Source organism: Schistocerca cancellata, chromosome 10 (assembly GCF_023864275.1).
Source record: "Schistocerca cancellata isolate TAMUIC-IGC-003103 chromosome 10, iqSchCanc2.1, whole genome shotgun sequence".
Taxonomy (NCBI): Eukaryota; Metazoa; Arthropoda; class Insecta; order Orthoptera; family Acrididae; genus Schistocerca; species Schistocerca cancellata.
This window is the reverse complement of record NC_064635.1, coordinates 58,175,141-58,198,389: the sequence shown is the minus strand read 5'-3', so window position 1 is coordinate 58,198,389 and position 23,249 is coordinate 58,175,141. Positions and strand designations below refer to the sequence as shown.

Sequence of the window (23,249 nt, the reverse complement as noted above, 5' to 3'; positions counted from 1 at the left end):
TTTCCAGAGGCAAGAAAAATTTGATTTTTAGTATTTCATATAATTATTTAATGAATTAAAAATTTTTAAATGCTGTCATAATTTACTTATTAAGCATTAAAGTAATACATTAAAGGTTTAACATTGTAAGACAAGTATTGAAGTTAGAAACTGCATGAATCTCTTTGAGGCAGCATAATTACAGGGCATGTATTACCCAGCTTGTATTCGTCTATTCTTTCAGATTGAGAAAACTTTGGGACTCCCAACTAACTGTTGATATAACTTCAGATTTTTCTAAACGTTTTCTCACTTAGATGCTTAATGTCAAGAATTTAACACATTAATTCATTTGTAAAGTAATCAGACGTTTGCAACTGTTTTATATAGGGGAGTTTGATGCCTTAAAGAATCATAGGTAGGGAGTGTACTGTTTTTTAATTTCGAATTGACATCATTTTTCCTTTATTTGGTGGTAATTGATAGACAAAATCTGTACCTCTCATGTATTTGACTGATTTTAGTCTCTATTATAATTATATACTGACAACTCAGTTATTCCTAGGAAATGGCCATAGAGGCTGAAAACAGCCTGTTTGTGTGAGGTGTGACTGTCTATACATAAGTACCAAACAGTGGAAAAATGGTGAAAATAGTTCATACAGGCTGCCAACCTTAGTTTGAAGAAATTGTTAAAAGTTTTTTGCAGGTGACATAAAAGGTGTTGTAAAAATGTGGAATGTAATGAAATTGGTTCAGTCAGTTAGGTAGTGGTAAACACCAGATAAACTGAAGAATAAGGTCAGTGGCCATTCAGGATGCTGTTTTTTTCACTACTGGTATGTTGAGAAACATGTACACATACAGTAATTTTGGTTAAATGACGACACACACTGTGTTTTCAGTGTAAGAACTGAATGTTTTTACTTGGGTCCATTCACTACTCCGCCTCTGATTCTTTAAGGAATTGAATTCCCAAGCATAACACAGCCTCAACCATCTGATTACAGATAGTTACTTTGTTACATACTTGGCACTAAGCATGTAAAACCTTTATGTTTGAATATGCAGTGTGATAATTATCTCGGTTTGATTAGTTTCGGGTATTGAGAACTATTTACACTTTTCAGAAAAGATAGTTTCTCTCCTAAACTGTGTGTCATACAGTCATATAATTTTGTAGATATCTTCAATGGCATATGTAGATACAGTCTCCAAAATAGGTGGTAAATATAGTTAATTGAAAAGAAATGACAACTGAAAATGCCACGCTTGAAGGTGAAATTTTACCATGAGAAAAAACAAACATTTAGTAATCAATAAAATCTTTTTCATTCATTATTTTGTGCGGCTATAAGTGAGAAAATGCAGTAAAAAAATTGAGATTATGTTTAAAGTTTGTTGGAAGTCACAAAGTGCTCTCATTCCCAAATACTGGATGATTATAGTCTGTGTAATTGTACCTGTTCAAAGTAGATATTTTATTGTGTCAACAAACTGAAGAAAATAAATTCAGTGTTATATGTGACCACAATTGGTCAAAACATTACAAAATTAATAATGACACATCAAATGTTCGATGGATTTAAGTTTTTATTTTATTGCTCATATCTAGTTTCACAGGACAAGATTGAGGAACAAATCTCTGTGGTCATGGAATGAGTCAGTACATGAATTTAACATCAGAAAAGTTAATAATAAAGAGGGGCCGAGAAAACTATAGACACTCTTCGATAGTTAATATCTTTGTAACAAAATGACATAGTGTTACAATTTTGCGCAGTAGCATAGACCATTGTTTTCTCAACAGATCTTGGTGCATGTTTTCCAGCAGATGACAGAGCAGTAATAAAGTAAGACTGTCATTTGATCAACACGAGGTTGTATTGAAGTGATCCTGCATGTATGAAAACATGATGGTGATACAATGGCAATGGCGTATTGTATTGGGAACTTAGCTACCAACATGTACAACAATTTATCGTAGTCAGGATAGATTTTAAGCCAATAGTACTGTTCAGTGCAGTATTTGACTAGGTCACCTCAAAAAAATCTGTGAAGCAGGGTACACATGAAAGTACGGTAAACCAATCAAGCGTATGATGATTCTGAAGGTTGCAAAATGGAAAGTGTACATCCCAAGATCATGGAACACTATAAATTATGACAAGCCGGATCAAAGGATGGAGTACTGCAAGTGGTTTGAAGGCATGTGTCGCGAAGATGAACATTTTGCATTTTTTTGGTTAGTGGATTTGACGAGGCACAATTAAAGCTGAGTGATACTGTAAACTGCCACAATTAATGTGTATGTGGCTCCTGAAAATTGTCGCATTCATGAGGACAAACATGTTAATCTACCGGGTATTCATGTGTGGCGTGGTCTGTCATCGAGCTGTTTGATTGGCCCTTCTTCTGTGAAGGTACCATAACTGGTCACGTGAATCTTCATAAGCTGCAAACATTGATTTTGCCTGCCATCCAAGAGAGAAATGGCGCTCTGCCTCACTACCACAGAGATGTCAGAACCTACTTGGATGAAAATCTACTTGGTTGATGGATAGGTCAAAGAGAAAGTGTTGAATACCCAACATAGTTTCCAGACCTTACACCTCTTGACTTCTACCTATGAGGGATCTGGAAAATAAATTTTATCAGCAGAAGCCAGCTGCACTGAATGAGCTTCAAAAAACTGTCAAAGTGTCCTTTGCGGCTATCACACGGGCAAAACTAACAGCCATAGTTTGGTCAACAGTTCAGCAGAATCAACATTGTTTCGCTGCTAAAGGGCGCCACTTTGAACACATAAAATGACCTTCTGCCTGTGTAATAATTGCAACGGTATTTCATCTCCTTCCATTAATATTGACTATTTGAATTTATTCACCTTCAAACATTCTACATGTTTTTGGTGTAATTATTTACATACAAAGCTAAGATACATAAAATATATAAAAATTTCATGATATCTACACCAGTGACACATTGTTACATATAATGTGAAAATTATATATGTAGGAAACTTTTAATCAGTAATTTATTACAACTTAGTATGACAGTAGTCAGAACTTTGTCACTTAAATCTGATTCCTCATACTCTTTTTATGGAGTAGTATCCTTCCTTCGTAAACCACTCTGCTAGAACATTCTTAAAAGTATTATAGGCAACAGAATGGGCAGCGTTTGGGAGTCTATTGAAAAATCTAGGGTGTAGATATTTGTGGCTGTTGTGAACCTTAGCTAGCCTACTGTAGGGTATATCAATTAATTGTCCAGTTCTTGTTTTGTGATTATGTACAGACATCTTAAGGTCAAAATTATTTAAATTCTCTTTAACACTGAAATGACAACTATACATATAGAGGCTTGGGACTATCATGATATTGAGCTCTTTAAAGCTATTTTTACAGCATTCTCTTGGAGTCAGTCTTGCTCTACATCTGATAGCCTTTTTGCCACTTGAATACAGTTTTTGAGGTGGGTCAGGCCCATAGAAGAGTTCCATAGGTGCAGTGGGAGCAGAAAAATGCAAAATATGCATATACTAGTAGGGTTTTGCTTACATTATTCCTCAGTTTGTACAGCAGATAAATCACTCGAGAAAGTTTTGAACACCATTTTTCTGCATGACTCGCCCAGCTGAATTTCTAATCTACATGGAAACCTAATAGTTTGATTATTTTTTTATATTCATTGGAGACACTTAAATTGAAAACATTATCTTCAGTTTTATTGCTATTAATTTGTAAATAATTTGCCTGGAATAAGTTCGTAAATAATTTGCCTGGAATAAGTTAGCACATCGAATGAATCATCCATGAGGAAATTCTCCAATTTGGACTCAAAATTGTGAGGATTAGTCATAAGATTTTTTAAGTTTTGTGTTAACTTAATGCAGATGGATTCAGCAGAATGCTGTTAATCTTTCTGTAGAGGAGTCAAGGAGATGTAATCAAAATACAGATTTAAATCACTCCAAGCAAATGATGGGGTGATGCCTTTGAAAGAGCACAGCTGATTTCCTGCCCCATCCATGAAACAGTCTGATTGTTGCTCTATCTGTGATGACCTTGGTGTCGACGTGACATTACATCCTAATCTTCCAAGTCCAGATTGGATTTCTGCTTGGTGTTAACTGAGAGCTGCTGTTTCTTGGGATTAAGCTCATATTGTTAACAACAAACAACAGTCTAGAAAATCTACATTGAAAGCCCAGTGTCAGAATTCCCAGTTTCACATACAATGGTCAACCAGAAGTTTACAAACTTACACCACATATTGCTTAAAGTGTCCATTTCTGAGTAGAGACTTAACTTTGTAAATGAGAAGAGTTACCCCAGAATATAATGCCGTATGTCCTAAGCGAATGAAAATAAGTGGAGTTGACTAACTTTTGAGTTGGACTATCACTATTGCAGATAAGTGTTATGATGTAGTTGCATTCAGATTTTTAACAAAACCGTGAACATAGGGTTTCCATGAAAGCTTACCATATATCTAAACACCTAGGAATTTGGATTGTTCAGACTTGCTAATCATATACCCATTCTGTAGAATCAGAATGCCAATTTCAGTTAAGTCGTGTGTAACAAACTACAAAAAATGGATCATACTCTGGTTTAACATCAGTTCATAAGGTACCAAGCTAGCTAAAAAATGTGTTTAAGGGGAATTATTTCAACATAAATAGATGTGGGAAGTTCAATACAATAAGTATGTAAAAGTTTATATGCATAAACTGTTTTACATATTTTTAAGTGTAATTATGGCATTTAGGTAGTTGGTCATGTCTTGTTGTATATTATTATTATTATTATGGGCTCTACTGGACCATGTAATGTGCAAAAAATATTGCTTAGAGAGTTTTGTTTTAACTTTTCTTTGTTCTCTTACCACTTCCATTCTCTCGAAACAGGCTCTCTTCCGCTCATCAGACTCAGTTGTTCCGGTCCCCTTGCATTTTTCTGCCAGGCCACAACTGTCCAGTCCTGAATTTTTTGCCTTAAAATTTTTCTGTTTGGTGTATTGTATTCCTGCCTACTTCAGGTCTTCTTTTACATTTGTCATCCATTTTATTGTTTCAGTTTCATTTTTACTGCAACATCTCTCCACTTAATCTGATGATTCCATTATAAAATATTTTATAATCATTATGCGATGAATTAATGTCTGAAAGAGTCATTTACAACTTTGTATATAGTTCAATCAGTATCTCTTGTTTCATTTACATATTTACAGTATTATTAGTGTCTGTTCCATTAGTTTAAGAAATTCGTGTTTGAACAGCACTACAAGGGGCAGCAGTTCAGTTATTCTTCCACTAAAGCATTTTTCTTAACTATGTAATTTTTTTGTTTATAGTTATTAACATTTACATTAATATCCTGCCTATCCTCAAAATACAGATAAACACAGTATTATTTGACATAACATTGTGTCTCAATGTGTGCTGCTGTGCCTATTTTGTATGCCATCGAACACTCTGTTGTTATTAGTCACTGCGCTTGCAGGTGGAGTCACTGTTCTCTTCACTGGCGCTGTCCCTGCAGCAGCACGGTCGGGTCCTGGACGCCAGTGGGGAGTACCGCCTGGTCCCTCACCTGGCCACAACAGCACGCCGGCCAGTCGCTGCAGACACCACACTCGTCACACAGTGCTCTTACGGGCACCTCCAGCTCATCCCGGCACTTGTCGAACGTTGGCAGGTCTGCAGATGTGAACTCTTTTCCTTGTTTGTTATTAGCCTCACTCAGTCAAATTATGCTGCTATTCTCTTTGACAGGTATTGAATCAGTAAACATAAAATATAACAGTGGTTGAATACGAGACACAGATATACTGATGAGCTGTAACTTTATGAGATTGAAAGTCGTGCTGTGAGCACATTACGTGGTAAGGAAAGTCTGGAAATGGAGTATAAATGAATGGGAAATAATTCTCATGACAACACGAAGCCACAGATATGAAAATCCACTGACTAAGGGGACAGATTGTTAGGTCCTAGCACCTGGCAACAAATACCTTGGAAATGATGAAGCTGTTGGCATGTTTCTTTATGACACTGGTAACAAGAACCTCAATACCAGCTACTTTTCTATTCACCTCATTCCTGATTTTGTCCTTTCTAGTTGTTTAGTTCATAGTTCTAATGAATCTCATTTCTGTTGCCTGAATTGTGCTGAGGTCTTTGTTTAGTAGGGTACATGTTTCTAAACCATATATTAGGACTGGTACAAAATAGTTGTGGTAAATGTTTGCTTTTGCTTTTCATGGCATTTTATCATCTCAGAGAAGATTTATGGTTAAGACTGTAAAAATTGGATGCTTTCTGTGTGCTGCTGAGTATTTCCTGCTTAATGGTGTCATCTTTCGAGATTGTGCTTCCTAGGTACTTGAAATGTGAAACAGTTTCTCCTTTGACTCCTTCTGTAAATTTATTTGAGGTTGTTCCTTGCATGTTGATGGTTATTTCTACTGTCTTTGTTTTACTTATTTTTACTCCAAAATTTTTGAATGTGTTGTTCCAATCATTAAGGTCAGTGCTTTCTGAATTTCAGTATATACTATGAAGCTGTATGGATTTTAGTTGTTTTGACTTGTTTTTAAAACTTAGGCACATCTTAGTTTAAAGTTATTTGGTGGTAATCTGCTGTAAATCTTGTTGTTTTGTCACAGGCTAGTTGTCACAATGAATGCTCAAAATGTAGTCTTTCCTCTATCTTTTTTTCATACACCATTTTTCTCCTTTGTGGTGGGCTCTGCCATTTCATGATTTGCCATTTACGTACAATCTGTCTCTGAAAATATGATCCACTAATAAACTCTTTGAGCACACCAACTTTTGTAATGACATCACATGTAGTGAAACTCTTGTGCCTATTATGACTGATATTACTTTAAATAATATATGCTGTCAGCTGTCAAGTATATTAGTAGTGCAACAGTCTGCAGAAATACATTAAATCTCGCATCACCTTAACTCAGAAATGTGATGCAATTATTGATCTCAGAATGAGGGAATAAAATCGTTAGAATTAGTTATGGAATAATAAAATATATTAATGACGTGGGCACATGTGTTAGCAAGAAATGGAGAGATCTGTTTGTAATCTACATGCCATATACTGTAATAGTTATTTGTCCAATAATTACTGCTGATAATTACAATTTAGCTGTCAGAATTTTTGAGTCTCGTGTACTGACATGGCATGCATTCAGGTGCTGTTCTGCTTTTCTGCACTTTTTCTTTACCCTCACTTCTCTTCCCCTCCCCCCCTCTCTCCCGCCCCCCTCCCTCCCGCCCACACTCCCTCTCTCCCTCCCCCCCTTTCCATACGACTTAGAGACATTTGGAGTTTTCTGTCATTTAGCGATGTCTATCATATGCAACTGTCCTTGAAACTACCTTTCAAAGTGGCTGTGAATCGCATTATTTTATGAAGATGAACCAAAGCCTTGCCCCCCCCCCCTTTTTTTGACCAAATTACAGCTGTAAATGTGAAGCCAACAAATCCATTCCCAGTGTTAGACCTTTCTTGGACCTAACTTGGCTTTATCTGTTGGTGGCTCTGCGACACGGCAGTTGTTGAAGGTGGCAGTAGAGCTTTACTTGTCTATGAAACACAAGCAGCAAAGTGTTATTTGGTTTCTATGGAGCATGGGACAAACACCCATTAAATTCCATAAGTTAATAGCCCAGTATGGGGGAAAACTCTTGCTTTGAGAAGTGTGAGCTAGTGGTGTTTGAGTTTGCAAAAAGCTAAGACAGCAATCTGAAGGTCACACAGTCAGCTGGATGATTTCTACAACACGGGAGAGTTGCAATGGGATAAATGTCTGAACTAGTATGGGGACAATGTGGAAAAATAGTGTAAGGCACATAGAATAGTACATATTTTTGTAATTATCTTTCGTACTTTATTTGAATTTAATTGATGAAAGGAGAAAATATAAAAATGTAGTAAATGAAACAGGCAAAAAGGAATACAAACGACTCAAAAATGAAGTGCACAATGGCTAAGCTGGGATGGCTGGAGGACAAATGTAAGGCTGTAGAGGCATATATCACCAGGAGTAAGATAGATACTGCCTACAGGAAAATTAAAGAGACCTTTGGAGAAAAGATAACCACTTGTATGAATATCAAAAGCTCAGATGGAAACCCAGTTCTAAGCAAAGAAGGGAAAGCAGAAAGGTGGAAGGAGTATATATAGTGTCTATATAAGGACGATGTACTTGACGACAATATTATGGAAATGGAGGAGCATGTAGATGAAGATGAAATGGAAGATATGATACCACATGAAGAGTTTGACAGAGCACTGAAAGATCTAAGTCGGAACAAGGCCACCAGAGTAGACAACATTCCATTAGAACTACTGATAGCCTTGGGAGGGGCAGCCCTGACAAAACTCTACCATCTGGTGAGCAAGATGTACAAGACAGGCGAAATACCCTCAGACCTCAAGAAGAATATGATAATTCCAATCCCAAAGAAAGCAGGTGTTGACAAATGTGAAAATTACCGAACTATCAGTTTAATAAGTCACTGCTGCAAAATACTAACGCGAATTCTTTACAGACGAATTGAAAAACTAGTAGAAGCCAACCTCGTGAAAGATTAGTTTGGATTCCTTAGAAATATTGGAACATGTGAGGCAATACTGACCCTATGACTCATCTTAGAAAATAGAATAAGGAAAGGCAAACCTACGTTTCTAGCATTTGTAGACTTAGAGAAAGCTTTTGACAATGTTGACTGGAATACTCTCTTTCAAATTCTGAAGATGGCAGGGGTAAAATACAGGGAGCGAAAGGCTATTTACAATTTGTACATAAACCAGATGGCAGTTATTGGGAAGGGAGTGAAACAGGGTTGTAGCCTATCCCCGATGCTATTCAATCTGTATATTGAGCAAGTTGTAGTGCTCATTGTGGACAGTGTGAAGTAAACATGACAAATATTACTTTGGCAATTGATAATGATAGTTTACTGAGCATTTTTTTTTTTTTTTTTTTTTTTTTTTACGTAGAGTCGGAAGTATCAGCAGTGGCTTAATGTGGCACTTGGCTCATCATTTCCAGATATCAGGGCCGGCAACGGCTGGAGCATGTGGTGAGGGGCAGAGGGAGCATAGTAGTGACACCGTAAAGTATGCTCCATCCTTATGCGCATAGAATGCATCACACATCCACCTTCTTACTTCTATACCGCTGCAGTAATCATAAATTCTCAGAACAAATAAACTGCCAGTGGCCAACGTAGAAGCCCAGAATGATGCCGATGCCGACAGTTTAAGCATCCGGAATTGATCACAACAATTATGCATTTTGTAATCTGTTGCAGTATTTTTGTCTTGACCCAATATTTTTTTGACGCAGATTAATCGGAACCCGAATGCGCAGGGCGTGGTGTCGGTGGCGGTGTACGCTGAGTACCGGGACCTGTCGGCGGCACTGTGGGCCATCGCCAGCCTGCGCTCGTGCTACTCTGGCATCCGGCAGAATGTGTCGTTCCACCTCGTCTCGCCGATGTCCTCTGCGGGAGGGAGGGGCAGGGAGGTGGCACCGCAGCCGCCACTCGTCCCACCCCCACCAAGTGGTGCCGACCCGTGCAGCACGGCCGGCATGCAGGTAGGCAGCTGTATTCAGAAATGAGACCAAAAATTTGTCTGGCTAGTTGCCTACTATTTGTTTTATGGGTGCCTCCCCTCACCCACACACACCCACACACACACACACACACACACACACACATTATTTTGCAGTTTTGCCTCTAGCTAATCAATGATGTAATTCATCAGATTCAAAAGTAGGTCTCAGAATCAATAGATGAATTGCACTGAGGGGTCAAAAGCAATAATAAGGCACAGGATGTGAAAACAGTCATTGGCGGCTGCTGCAGCTTTTATTTTTTCCGTCCATTGGTAGTTTGACTGTTTTGATGTGGTCTGCTGTGAACTCTTCTCCATCCAAAATTGTCATTTATTTCTTAGATATCCTCCAGTGTCTATATTCTCATTCCGTTTTTGTGAGAAATGTGAGTTATGTGAAATACATACATTTGAAATGCAAATACAGAATGAAAAATACTTATTTTCATTTTGCATTTAAAGTACCTTTTTTTCCAAAATGATTTTTCAATTTTATTTGAAATACTTAAAATAGATATATTTTGTATATGTAAATTTCTGTAAATGCTTCTCATCAATATTTTATTTCATGCTTTGTAGTTGTCATTCATTTGATGAGCGATTTGTTCAAACAAAAATAGTTCCATGACAGATATTGATGGTGCAACAAGTGCTAGATAAAGCGAATATAACCGTGATTCTAATTATTAGAAAATGTAGGAGGGCTTAATTATACATTAAATCTTGACTTATTGTTTGCTTGATGTAAAATGTACCAAAATCATCTGATAATACCTAGTGATCACATTAGGAAGTGAAGGAAGGAAAGAAGGAGTGAACGAGATCGGTATTACAATTTTGTGTGATTACGAGTTTACTTGCTGGCAACACTAAGAGAGTTCATTCAGTGAACAGGTGACAGCTATATCTGTGTAAATAGTGTCTGCATCTAAGAGAGTAACGAGACATATCCATCCCCCTGCATAAATTATATTCTCTCAGGCTTGTAAAAACTGTGTATCACATAATTACATAGTAAATACTTCACTTTCTTAGATGTGTAACAACTCTGACATGCTGTAACTCATTCATTGTTAATTCATTCACTGTTAAATTGCATTGTATATAGTTCACTCTATTTGTTTATTTTTTGTGCACCTTTTTAATCTGTATTACTTGTATATTGTCAATATAAGAACACAGCTGTAGCTAGCAAGAGTCACTTAAATATTATCTGTACCTATAAATATTTATTTTGTAATACAATACATCTTTGGCCAAAGATCATTATGTAGCAAAGTGTTATTCTGTTGTATATATACTCTTTGTAGAGGGGCCGGCAATAAAACCTCCCATATTTTACGTAGTCGGTGTGCAAATCGTAGTGAGGATACTGGTGTGGAGTGTGTTTTGTTTGAAAGTGGTGTACCTGCCATTTTCAGTGTGTGCTATGGTGGGGCTTCGTGAGCATCCTGTGTTTGTTGTGGATGAATTTATTCGTAACGATGGTGGTTCTGTGATTAGTACTCTGTGAGAGTTTCAGAGACTATTAAAAACTATTCAACTGTGAGTGTCAAGCTTTAGAAAGACAGGCTCAGCACTGAAAATAAAACCTACTGACCGTCCTCGGAGTGCGACAGTCCCGGAAAATGTCGCACGTGTGAGTGTCTGTGCAACAGTTAGCAATGTGTTCAGTGCTTAAACATGCAGCTGCCCTGGGTTTCTCTGATAGGAGTCTAAGAATTCTTCATAGAGAACTTCATAAGCACCCCTTCAAAATGATGGTTACCCAGGAATTAAGTGAAAGAGATTTTGAAACTTGCAGAGCTGCATGTGAGTAAATTCTATAAAATGCCTGGCACTTTGTTTATGTCTTCGGATGAGGCCCATTTCCACTTATAAGGAACTGTAAACAAACAAAATTTCCACTACTGGGCTGCAGAAAACCCTCATGAAATTCATCAGCGACCACTACATACCCCTCGTGTGATAGTTTGGTGCACCGTTGCTGAATGTTTTATGGAGGGACTGTATTTTTTCGAAGACGATGGCCTCTTAGTAATGGTTAATTCAGACTGTTATTGTCACATGCTAAAGACCTTCCACCAACCTAGGCTAAACCAATTTATTGCAGATCATGAAGATCAAGAATTGTGGTCCCAGCAAGATGGAGCAACATCCCGCACCTCTCAGTGTTCTACGGAAATGCTGCATGAGTTGGTTCCTGGTCATCTGGTCTCTTTGCAAGGAGACATCGTGTGGCCCTCAAGGTCACCTGATTTATCACCTTGCAATGTTTTTTTTTTTTTTTTTTTTTTTCTTTGGGGACATTTAAAGGCTCTAGTGTACAAATATCGTCCCACGACACCGCAAGCACTTAAAGAGGCCATTACCCAAGAAGCAGCAGCCATTCCAAGAGAAATGGCACTTAGATGTATGGAGAACTTCTGGGATAGACTTCGTCAATGTATCAACAATGGAGGACGTCATTTAGCACTTATAATTTTTAAAACCAAATAATCCAAAATGGCGAAGTATTTATTTTTCATAAATAAAAGTAATTTTTCTCTGTCATATTTAGTTTTTGTGTGACAACCAGTTAAAATTAGGTAGGCTTTATTGCCGGACCCTGTATTTACACCCAGTGTGTACATTCTATGAATAAGTGTGAAACCGAGAGAGGTGGCGCAGTGGTTAGCACACTGGACTCGCATTCGGGAGGACGACAGTTCAATCCCGCGTCCGGCCATCCTGATTTAGGTTTTCCGTGATTTCCCTAAATCGCTCCAGGCAAATGCCGGGATGGTTCCTTCCAAAGGGCACGGCCGACTTCCTTCCCCATCCTTCCCTAATCCGATGAGACCGATGACCTCACTGTCTGGTCTCCTCCCCCTAAACAACCCAATCCAACCCAATAAGTGTGAAACCAAGTGCAGCCAAATACTGTGTATATTTGTGTGTACACCTGATAATGTATATTACGGGAATGGATTTGCTATAAATCGGTACCACAATGCAGCGCACGGTAAGTACTCAAAATGTAACATCATTCCCATTTCTGATTACTAGGTTTGTCATTTTTGCCAGCCCCACCATCACAGCATCTTGCTATACTTGGCCCATAATACAATGTTCCTGGAACACCTTCATCTCATGATGAGCCTGCATTGGCTTGAAAACTAGTTGTTGTTGTTGTTGTTGTTGTTGTTGTTGTTGTTGTTGTCTTCAGTCCTGAGACTGGTTTCATGCACCCCTTCATGCTGCTCTATCCTGTGCAAGCTTCTTCATCTCCCAGTACCTACTGCAACCTACATCCTTCTGAATCTGTTTAGTGTATTCATCTCTTGGTCTCCCTCTACGATTTTTGCCCTCTACACTGCCATCCAGTACTAAATTGGTGATCCCTTGATGCCTCAGAATATGTTCTACCAACCGATCCCATCTTCTAGTCAAGTTGTGCCACAAACTTCTCTTCTCTCCAATTCTATTCAATACCTCCTCATTAGTTATGTGATCTACCCATCTAATCTTCAGCATCCTTCTGTAGCACCACATTTCGAAAGCTTCTATTCTCTTCTTCTCTAAACTATTTATCGTCCATGTTTCACTTCATGCATGGCTACACTCTATACAAATACTTTCAGAAATGACTTCTTGATACTTAAATCTATACTCGATGTTAACAAATTTCTCTTCTTCAGAAATGTTTTCCTTGCCATTGCCAGTCTACATTTTATATCCTCTCTACTTCGACCATCATCAGTTATTTTGCTCCCAAAATAGCAAAACTCATTTACTACTTTAAGCATCTGATTTCCTAATCTAATTCCTGCAGCATCACTCAATTTAATTTGACTACATTCCATTGTTCTCATTTTGCTTTTGTTGATGTTCATCTTATACCCTCCTTTTAAGACACGGTCCATTCTATACAGCTGCTCTTCCAGGTCCTTTGCTGTCTCTGACAGAATTACAATGTCATCGGCAAACCTCAAAGTATTTATTTCTTCTTCATGGATTTTAATTCCTACTCCGAATTTTTTCTTTTGTTTCCTTTACTGCTTGCTCAATGTACAGATTGATTAACATCAGGGATAGGCTACAACCCTGTCCCACTCCCTTCCCAACAACTGCTTCCCTTTCGTGCCCATCGACTCTTATAACTGCCATCTGGTTTCTGTACAAATAGTAAATAGCCTTATGCTCCCTGTATTTTACCCCTGCCACCTTCAGAATTTGAAAGAGAGTATTCCAGTCAACATTGTCAAAAGCTTTCTCTAAGTCTACAAATGCTAGAAACGTAGGTTTGCTTTTCCTTAATCTATTTTCTAGGATAAGTCATAGGGTCAGTATTGCCTCACGTGTTTCAACATTTCTACGGAATTCTAACTGATCTTCCCCGAGGTTGACTTCTACCAGTTTTTCCATTCGTCTGTAAAGAATTCGTGTTAGTATTTTGCAGCCATGGCTCATTAAACTGATAGTTCGGTAATTTTCACATTTGTCAACACCTGCTTTCTTTGGGATTGGAATTATTATATTCTTCTTGAAGTCTGAGGGTATTTCACCTGTCTCATACATTTTGCTCACTAGATGGCAGAGTTTTGTTAGGCCTGGCTCTCCCTAGGCCGTCTGTAGTTCTAATGGAATGTTGTCCACTCCTGGAGCCTTGTTTCGAGTCATATCTTTCAGTGCTCTGTCAAACTCTCCACACAGTATCATATCTCCTTTTTAATCTTCATCTACATTCTCTTCCATTTCTATAATATTGTCCTCAAGAACATCGCCCTTGTGTAGACCCTCTATATGGTACAATAAGTCATATCTGAAATACAAAAAAGTGACTGGTTGTATTTTTATACCCAGAAAAAGTGGCAGTCAAAAATTGCAGAACAATACACAGAATATGTAGAGGAGACAAAAGGAACTTTGAAAAAGGTTGATTGTGTATGCACCTCTGCTGGTACTCGGTCATCATCCAAGAGAAGCTATCTGGTGTAACAACTCAGTGGATTGATTGTGAAACATTTGAATGAAAAGGGTTAGCTCTGGGTGGCAGGATGTTTAAGGGGAAACACAGCTATGATAAAAGTAGCTGAGCAGATTGTGAACATTCATTCTGAATTTGATTTGAAGCTGACAAAAATCGTGAAAACTATTACCAACAATGCATCAAATATCGCCAGAGCTTTGAAAATACCACTGACAAGGGGAAGGCCTCAGACACAGCCAACCGATTTGGCTCAAATTTGGCATGTCGCTTGTGTACAACCTAAAATGAAGGAATCTTAAGATATTTTGGGTCAACACCCTGACAATTTTGAGGAAATCACCCCTAAAAGTTATGAAGAGCAATCGACTCAAAATGGGCGGGATCAATAGATAATTGTAATCATCAAGTATGGGCTCTGAAAACGCATACTATTCCAGAAATCGAGGAAAGAAACTTTTACAACTGTCGCTTCTGTACCCACATGGTAAAAAGCTTTTTGCCGACAGCACTGATAGTGCAGTGGGTAAGGTAACTGGCTGGTAATTGGAGAACCGGGCTTCGAATCTCAAAGAAACCTAGTGGATGCTATTCTTTTCATTTTTATTTTTCCATATCTCAATTGATAGAGATAGGAGGGTTAATAAGATAAGTAAATCAATAAGGAATGATAATAATAAGGTAGGCAAATAAATTCCTCAAACCTCTTGGGGTAGTAAACAACTAAAATGTTACTCCAGGTCACTTTTACAATGGCTCTTCCAGTCACTGTTACATGTCCTCAGTTTTTGTCAAACAACTAGATGGATAGTATTTGTCATATAAAAATTTGAAACAAATATACTCGCGGGGCCAAGAACATCTAATGAATGCAACCTTTCGAAAGCTACACTATTCCTTCTGAAGGGTCGGCAGAAAACAAACTTGGTTTACATTTAAATATATGTCTTTTTCAGGAATTAATTTTGATGCGTACCATGCATACGATATCATTGCCTGAAAAATCGGTGCTGAAAGTTGGTTATGAATCATGCTGTAAATAGTTATTGCATCCGTGTGGTCGTGCAATTCCCGCTGGGTTTCCAGAAGCACACTGCAATTCTGAAGCCTGGAAATAAAGTTTTTAACCTGGCGATAGAAATAAACATCACACGGCTGGCACACAGGTGTGCAGTTCGGCGGTATTACTTTTACTGTGCACGTCGGCTGACCCTCGCCATCTATAAGCATTGTGTCATATATTGTAGTATTACTTTGTCCACTCCAGGAATCCAATACTAGACAAAACTTGTTATCAGAAACGTATGGTTTTAAAACATTTCAATAAATGCTCTGTAAATCGCATTCGTCAGTTTGGAGCAGGTAATGTAAACATTTTTCAACAAGTCGGTTAAGCGATTGACCTCTTCTATAACCCGAGGAGCAAATGTAACATTCACTTCTTGTGAACACAGGAAAGCCTAAGGCAACACTTTTCCAGAGGCTGCAATGGCATATTGCGCCGTGTACGAATGAGTTAGTATGTTTTTACTACCAACTGGGACAAGGGTTCGTTTTCCTCCCTTATGCGATAACGTGCATCTAATGTTCACCTGATACTCGCATCATGTTTGATCGGTGTTGATCACGTAATCACGATTAAAACCGGTCATAAATGACGCTAGTGACGTGCCGTTGACAAATTTTATACTCCGATTTGAAATTTCTTGCACAAGATAATGATGCAGCAAAAGTAAAATCCTTGTTGGCCATATACTGAAGAGCTGCACCTGCAGCCCACTCCTGAAGTATTCTCGTTGTTACATTCTCGTTACGTCAATGAGATTCGTCAAATCGGTCATATGTCCACTTATTTATCGCCTGGTATTTGTCGTATCTTGTCCCTCCTTTAACGATATCACTTTCCCACAATTTCAAGTCCTCCTTCCTTTTCAGGGCTGTTGTTGCTCCATTCTTTTGCAGTGTTTGTAAGTTCCAATTTGGATGATTCCTGGCTAGCACTACCGCCTTAACTTTTACTTCAAGGGGTATAGTGCTGTAGTTAAATCATTTAGTAATCGGTTCATAATAATCATCGAGAACAGATGAAGCACATATTCCCAGAGACGTGGAGATTTCCGATGTGATGACCGTTTTGCGATTCACTAGTTGGGATATCTTCCACTGAATCACCTTCTGCTTTGTCTTCATGCTATAGTACTTCAGTATCAAGAAAAGTCATTTCGTTCGTCAGCTCCAAAAATCTCTCGATGATAGCCGCTCCTATCAATCTGGCTGCTTCCGGTAGTGCATTGATAATGCATCTGTATTGCAACACTTTTAGAAACCAAAACACAGCGACTGTAACTTCCCACTTGTCGACGTCTGTGACAGGTTCCCAACTATATATTACATTGCTAGTCGAAGGGTGTACATCCTCCATTACTCAGAGTATGCACCTGAAAGATATGACAACAAATAATAACTAGTTGCTACGGCATAAACAGACAAGCTAATTACTACAAACTACATACAGTACTTGTCATATGTTACTTACTGAATAACACTGGATTCATTCACAAAACTTATTTCATTCGGCACATTAATGATGAAAAAATCACTACACGTATCCGCGAGTTTCGCGGCAGCCTAATGATGCAAAACAACTCTTTACGATTGACTTCTATAAGGCTTGTGCTGGACACCTTCTCTCTTCCAGATTCACAAGTGTGATATGACGAAGAGGCAACCGGGACAATATAACTCTCCCCGCGTGCATTCTGTCCCGTGCCTCGCTGTAAACAAGCGTCGCGCGGTTGGCTATCTGTGATCCCTCATCAGGAATTCGAAGCACTCTTACTCGTAGTTGATTTCGTGTGACAAGGCTTAAAAGTTTAATACTTTACTAACTCACAGCATTTGGGAAATTAGTTTGCCTACCTTATTATTATCATTACTTATTGATTTACTTACCTTATTAACCCTCCTATCCCTATGATGTTCGGGAGAGTTCACCACTGTGTAGAAATGGACATCAAGGAAAGAGTAGCTATGGAAATGAAACACATGAATTCCGTCAGGGGACATGCAACTCAAAATCAGTATCAGTGAATACTGAAATGAGAATGTATACAACAGTGATATGCCCAGCAGTTATGTATGTTTCAGAAACCCCTAAAGCATGACTAAACAAGAAAAGGAAAAACTACTAATATTTGAAAGAAGAGTAGTGAGGCAGATGTGTGGACTGATCTTAGATAAAGGAGAATGAAGAAGAATGAGGAAATCTACATTTTGATGCAACAACCAACGATACTACAGAAGCAGAAGACCCAAAGAATCCAGTGGGCAGACCACGCTTTTTCTTGATCTTCCACTTTCATTATTCCCACAGTTTTTGCAAGTATTATCAATTACTCTTCTCTCTCTCTCTCTCTCTCTCTCTCTCTCTCTGTCACTACCATTTTTCTTGTGATTATCTTATTCTTTGCATCATGGGATTGTGGTAATTCAATTTTTTAGACTCTATAACTAAGCAACCCATGTATTTTCCGGTTTAGATGAACATGTTTTAAGTCCATGACTTCCACTATTGCAGTTAAATATTTTTTAAGCATTGAAGAGAGCTTCCATCTTCATGAAATGAAACATTAAAGCCTGGTTTAAACTGTTATCATATTTGTTTCAGAGCAAATACATTACGTGTTATCTATTGCTGCATAGCAACTTGTGGTTTTTTTCTGGCAGTAATGACTCATTGGTTGCACAGCCTGTTGTCCGTATAGTTTACAATCGATTCCTGCAGAATGATGAAAACTTAAAATCTTTGCATTTTGAGACTCCCATAAAACTTGATTTGTAATAATAACTGCTAAATGAAACAAAACAAATTGCTCCTTATTTGTGAGGTGGAAATTAATTCTGATTTAGGCTCTAGCATTTCCTTTCGGAGTCTGTAGGAAACTGCTCCTGAACTTTGTGGCACACTGCATTTGTCAAATTTGTAAATTCACCTGACCACAGGTATCCGGTGCCTATCGAGCCAATTATGCCGGAGGCGCCCGTTACCCAAACAACCTGCTGCGCAACGTCGCTCGTCGAGGCGCCGAGACCGAGTTTGTGCTCGTCGCAGACATCGACATGGTGCCGAGTGCAAACCTGCGAGCGGTGAGTTGTCGCCACAAGGTTACTTTTAGATGCCGGTGACAGTCCTGAGCTGAAAACATTTTGTAATGACAATATAATTCTCGGTTCTTTGTTCTAGAGTTATCACATAAAGAAAGACAATGCTTTGAACACTCATTTGTTAACTGATTGGTGGCAGGACAGTTTCATATTTACAGATGAAAATTGAGTTTTGTTGCATTGGTATGTATTTATTATAAACATGTTTTTGGCTAGTCTGCAAAGTTGCTAGAATACAAGGAAACCAAGTCTTGAAAGTTGAGACATCAATGAATGCACAGTCATTGATTGTTAATTGATGTAGAGGCCTCAGGTGACTTGACCTCAAGAGGGAGGGAGGCGGATGTTGTAGGAGACATTGTGCCGGTTGTCAGGATAGTATCCAGCTCTCCACCTCGGACACGGTTGCAGTGAGGCAAGGGTAGTGAATGGGCGAACGCCTTGTGATTAATCGAGAACATTACTGCACTAATTCGTCAATTTACCATATTGCATAGTCACCGGCATAGTCCAGGGTCAGACATCGGCACTGGCGTATGTCGAGGATGCTGAGTTCGGCACACAGACCTCGCCAGTGTGGCCAGTCCAAAGTATAAGTTGCAGAGTTCCTCCTCAGTGAGGAGGAGTTGCTGAGTCAGAACTCCAGCCCTCTCGGCAGGCAGCTGTGTTGTCCTCCAGAAAGGAGGCTAACATCGGCACGTATCTTAGTGCTGCACGTGCTAAAGCATGCTGAGCTGAATTGTGGCCCCAGTGTAGGTGGCAGTGGTAGTGGTAGCGACAGTGATTGGTAACAGTAAAGTGTGCCTAGATGAGGGGAACCAGCGGAAGTAGAATTTGCCTCGACAAGGCAGCTAGGCAGACTCGGGCACATACTACAGTCCTCCAGATTTGGGGTCCGAGGTTGATGAAAGTCAGCCGGCATGTGGCTCTCTGGTCGGAAGGTACCAGTTCAACTCTTGATGGCATCTAGAATTAGGTGCAGCAGGCTTTCAGTGGCTTAGTGAAGGTATCACCTGGTAGTGGTGGCTGGATGACACATTTTGGGACAATGACTGGAGTGGATTTCCTCTCGCAGCTGGCTTCATATGGTGACCAATACTGCTTGGCTAAAATGGACAGTATTTATTTGTGCTTGTCCAGTCCCTGTTTTGACATGGCCTCATTAACTTTACTTATACAACAGTGCTGCAGTGCAAGGCAATGTGGCAGTAAATTTACTAGCACCACGGTGGCTTCCGTATTTCCACTCTGTCAATGATATGGCTCTGGGTCTGCTGTCATGTCTTGGATGTGTGGCAAATACCCCAAGACCCAGGCAGTCTTGCAGCATCTGCTCAGGTAAGACTGCCCAACCAGCCTCCTCCTGATTGGAAGTGCTTTTTGTATTAATCTGGGGGTGGTCTGTTTACATTAATGTAATCAAGTGCAACCAAGTGAAGCAGTTGCAGTGCGACAATAATCAAGAAATATATTGAAATCTCCTAACTGGTTTTGTGTGTCAAACGCATTATAGCCAATCTTCATTACTAGTTAATGGTGTGTAGTTAGTATAGTGTAATACAAATATGGAGGAAATACAGTGTAGGACATTTTGTGTGTGTGTGTGTGTGTGTGTGTGTGTGTGTGTGTGTGTGTGTGGGCGCGCGCGCGAAAATATCTCTTGCATAATGTCACTCAGTGAGCTTCAGACGCTCATCTTGACATGCCAGTAAATGGCAATCCAATTATATTGTATCAAACTGAGAAATTTGAAGGGAGGTTTCAAGTTTTCTGTACACCTGCATAAACCAGGAAGAATATCGTGACATTGCAGATAGCATCTTTCGTTGAACCATTGGCTTCACTTTCCATTTACAGCTGATACTTCACGTAACATATGACTGAGCAGCCAGTCACTATTTATTTATTATTTTATTCCACTTTCATCACGACAACAATGGGCCTTTACATACTTAGGAACTGACTATTGTGGAACAAGAGGGGTGCTTAATCAAAAGAATGTACGTGTTGTGGATTTCCTGCAGACAGTTCTGCTCTGGCGTGGATAACAAGTGCAATATAGGGTGCAAGTGAAATGGTGCATCATTTGGACATCTACTCCAGAGGAGAGGTATGTGGAACAGCACAATTCTTGTGGGCAAAATGCAAAAAACACAAGGCCTGGAAAATTAAGCAACGGGATTGACTATGCGACACCACACACAGCATGCACAACAAAAGCTCTGTATCGAGATTTTCAGTGGGAGTTTTGAGGGCACCTGCCATACACTCCAGATTTTGCTCTGTGTGATTTCCATCTTTTTACCAAACTGAAAGAACATCTGGGGAAAAGAGATTTTCCAACAAATAGGATGTTCACACAGCTGCTCTCAAATGACTCCGTGACCGAGGACTGGATTTGTGTTGTCAAGGAACTAAACAATTGATAGAGCATTCGGACCAATGTTCAAAGAGTGGATGAAAAGTAGTATATTGTACCTGTGTCTCTTTGAAATGTAATGCAGCATTCAGTAAAAGTTACTTGGTCTGCCATAATAATGTGTAACTTAATTTTTGAAGTCACCTTGTATAAAATTGCTTGTATGTGATTCTGTATGATGATATTTTTTCCTGAATATTGAATTAAGTCTACAGTGCCTATAATACTATTTTCTCCTTCCATTATTTGTTTCTACTACTACTGTTACTAATGTTCTAACATTGTGATGGCTACCTGTGTGGTACTCTCCATGAAGTTTTCCTTCTCCTTCCATTATTTGTTTCTACTACTACTGTTACTAATGTTCTAACATTGTGATGGCTACCTGTGTGGTACTCTCCATGAAGTTTTCCTGTGGCATCTTTTTCACTGTCAGTCAAATGTTTCTTCACTGTGACAGAAAAGGAGCCATAGGTTTTCATTATTTCAATCTATTTTAACTAATTATACAGTTATCTTTCTCATCTGCTGCTGTTAGAACTATTATAGTGGCATATGCTGCTTCTACTACTACTACTACTACTACTACTACTGCAACTACAATAACAAGCAATACAACTATTAAAAGTATAAAAAGGCCCTATTATTGCTACCACCACCCTGATTATTCTGCAGCTACTACTACTGCTGAAACTTGTGTTACTAACACTAATATATAATTCCAATACTTCAACTAGTATTACCAATGATAATGTAAATGGATGGTTAAGAAATCTACTTACCAACCAGCGGCAGGAGAAAAAAAAAACACACACACACACACACACACACACACACACACACACACACACACACACACACACACTAGTGGCTCCTTTTTCCATCAGTACAGAAGAATTGGAGGGGAACGAAGAGGAGTGAAGGAAAAGGACTGGAGAGGTGTAGGAAAAGGAGTACAGTTCGGAAAAGTCACCAGAACCCTGGGTTATGGGAGACATACTGGACGGAATAAGAAGGGAAGTCCTTCACTACTGATGATTTTACATTTTGTCTTAAAATGTATGTGGCATTTGTGCTCTTTAATGTGTTTTGTTACTGTCCTTCTGTTATAACTTCAAGTTGAACAAATATATTTCAAGGAAGACGCAATACATGAAAGTCACAGATCAAGTAAACAGAGTAAGATGTGTGTACACTTTAACAGTCAAATCATAACTGAGTCCAAGCCTAGCGGCCGCTGGCTGGCTGGCCGCTGAGGTGGCGCTGCTGCTGCATGGCTGGCAGACAGCGCCGCATGTAGAGGACGCGCGTAACTGGCAGCGGCACTTTGAAAGATCGGCGAGTCACAACACTTTTCCCCCCTTTGAAGTTTTTGCACAGGTCTTGATGGAGGTGTCCTGTAGAATGCTAACGTCCATAGGTGTTGTCTTCCCGTACGGACGGAAGTGTCCCCGATGATAACGGGTCGAGATGACAGGAGGCGAGGGGGTCAAATCTGCTGGGGCCCCGTGCACCAATCTGCCCGTTGCGGCAAGTCCGGTTGTTATAACAGGAGACGTGGGCGATGTGTCTGCGTCCGTAGGAGAAGATGGAGACAAGTAGAGTTGCTCCGACAGATGATGGTCATCCGGTCCCTGCATGGGCACGTCTCCTGGTGGCGTCAGTTCTTGTGCTGGCACCGATATGATGGTGAGAGGACTGCATTGTGAGTAATGAGATATTCCAGTATCCTGAGCGTCAGGTAGAGCCGAAGGTGGTGTTGCGGCATCCGGAACAGGCATTTCCGGCACACGAGGCCGAAGCTGGTCCGAATGACGCACTGCAACACCCGTGTCCGTCTGGATTTCATACAGGTGTTGGCCACGGTGTCGTAAGATGCGGCCAGGACTCCATTTTGGCCGCCTGCCATATCCCCGTACCCATACAAGGTCGTCGGTGGTGAACCGGCCAAGCGAAGGCACCCGCGGCCGTGAGGTGGAAGGCCGCAGAAGATGAAGTAGCGTGTGGGGCTGTCGGCCATGTAAGAGCTCAGTCGGGCTGTGGTCGCCCGTGGGGGTGAAACGGT

At 39.6% G+C, this 23,249-nt stretch overlaps 1 protein-coding gene across 1 annotated transcript in view; it reads left to right on the top strand.

Annotated features, from left to right (window-relative positions):
* Positions 1–23,249, top strand: part of LOC126106106 (beta-1,4-glucuronyltransferase 1-like) — a 97,004-nt gene that overhangs the window by 30,839 nt on the left and 42,916 nt on the right. The window contains exons 3-5 of the mRNA XM_049912353.1: positions 5,490–5,684; positions 9,385–9,612; positions 18,604–18,747. Of these exons, the coding sequence (XP_049768310.1) occupies positions 5,490–5,684; positions 9,385–9,612; positions 18,604–18,747 (567 nt within the window). The remainder of the gene's footprint in view (positions 1–5,489; positions 5,685–9,384; positions 9,613–18,603; positions 18,748–23,249) is intronic.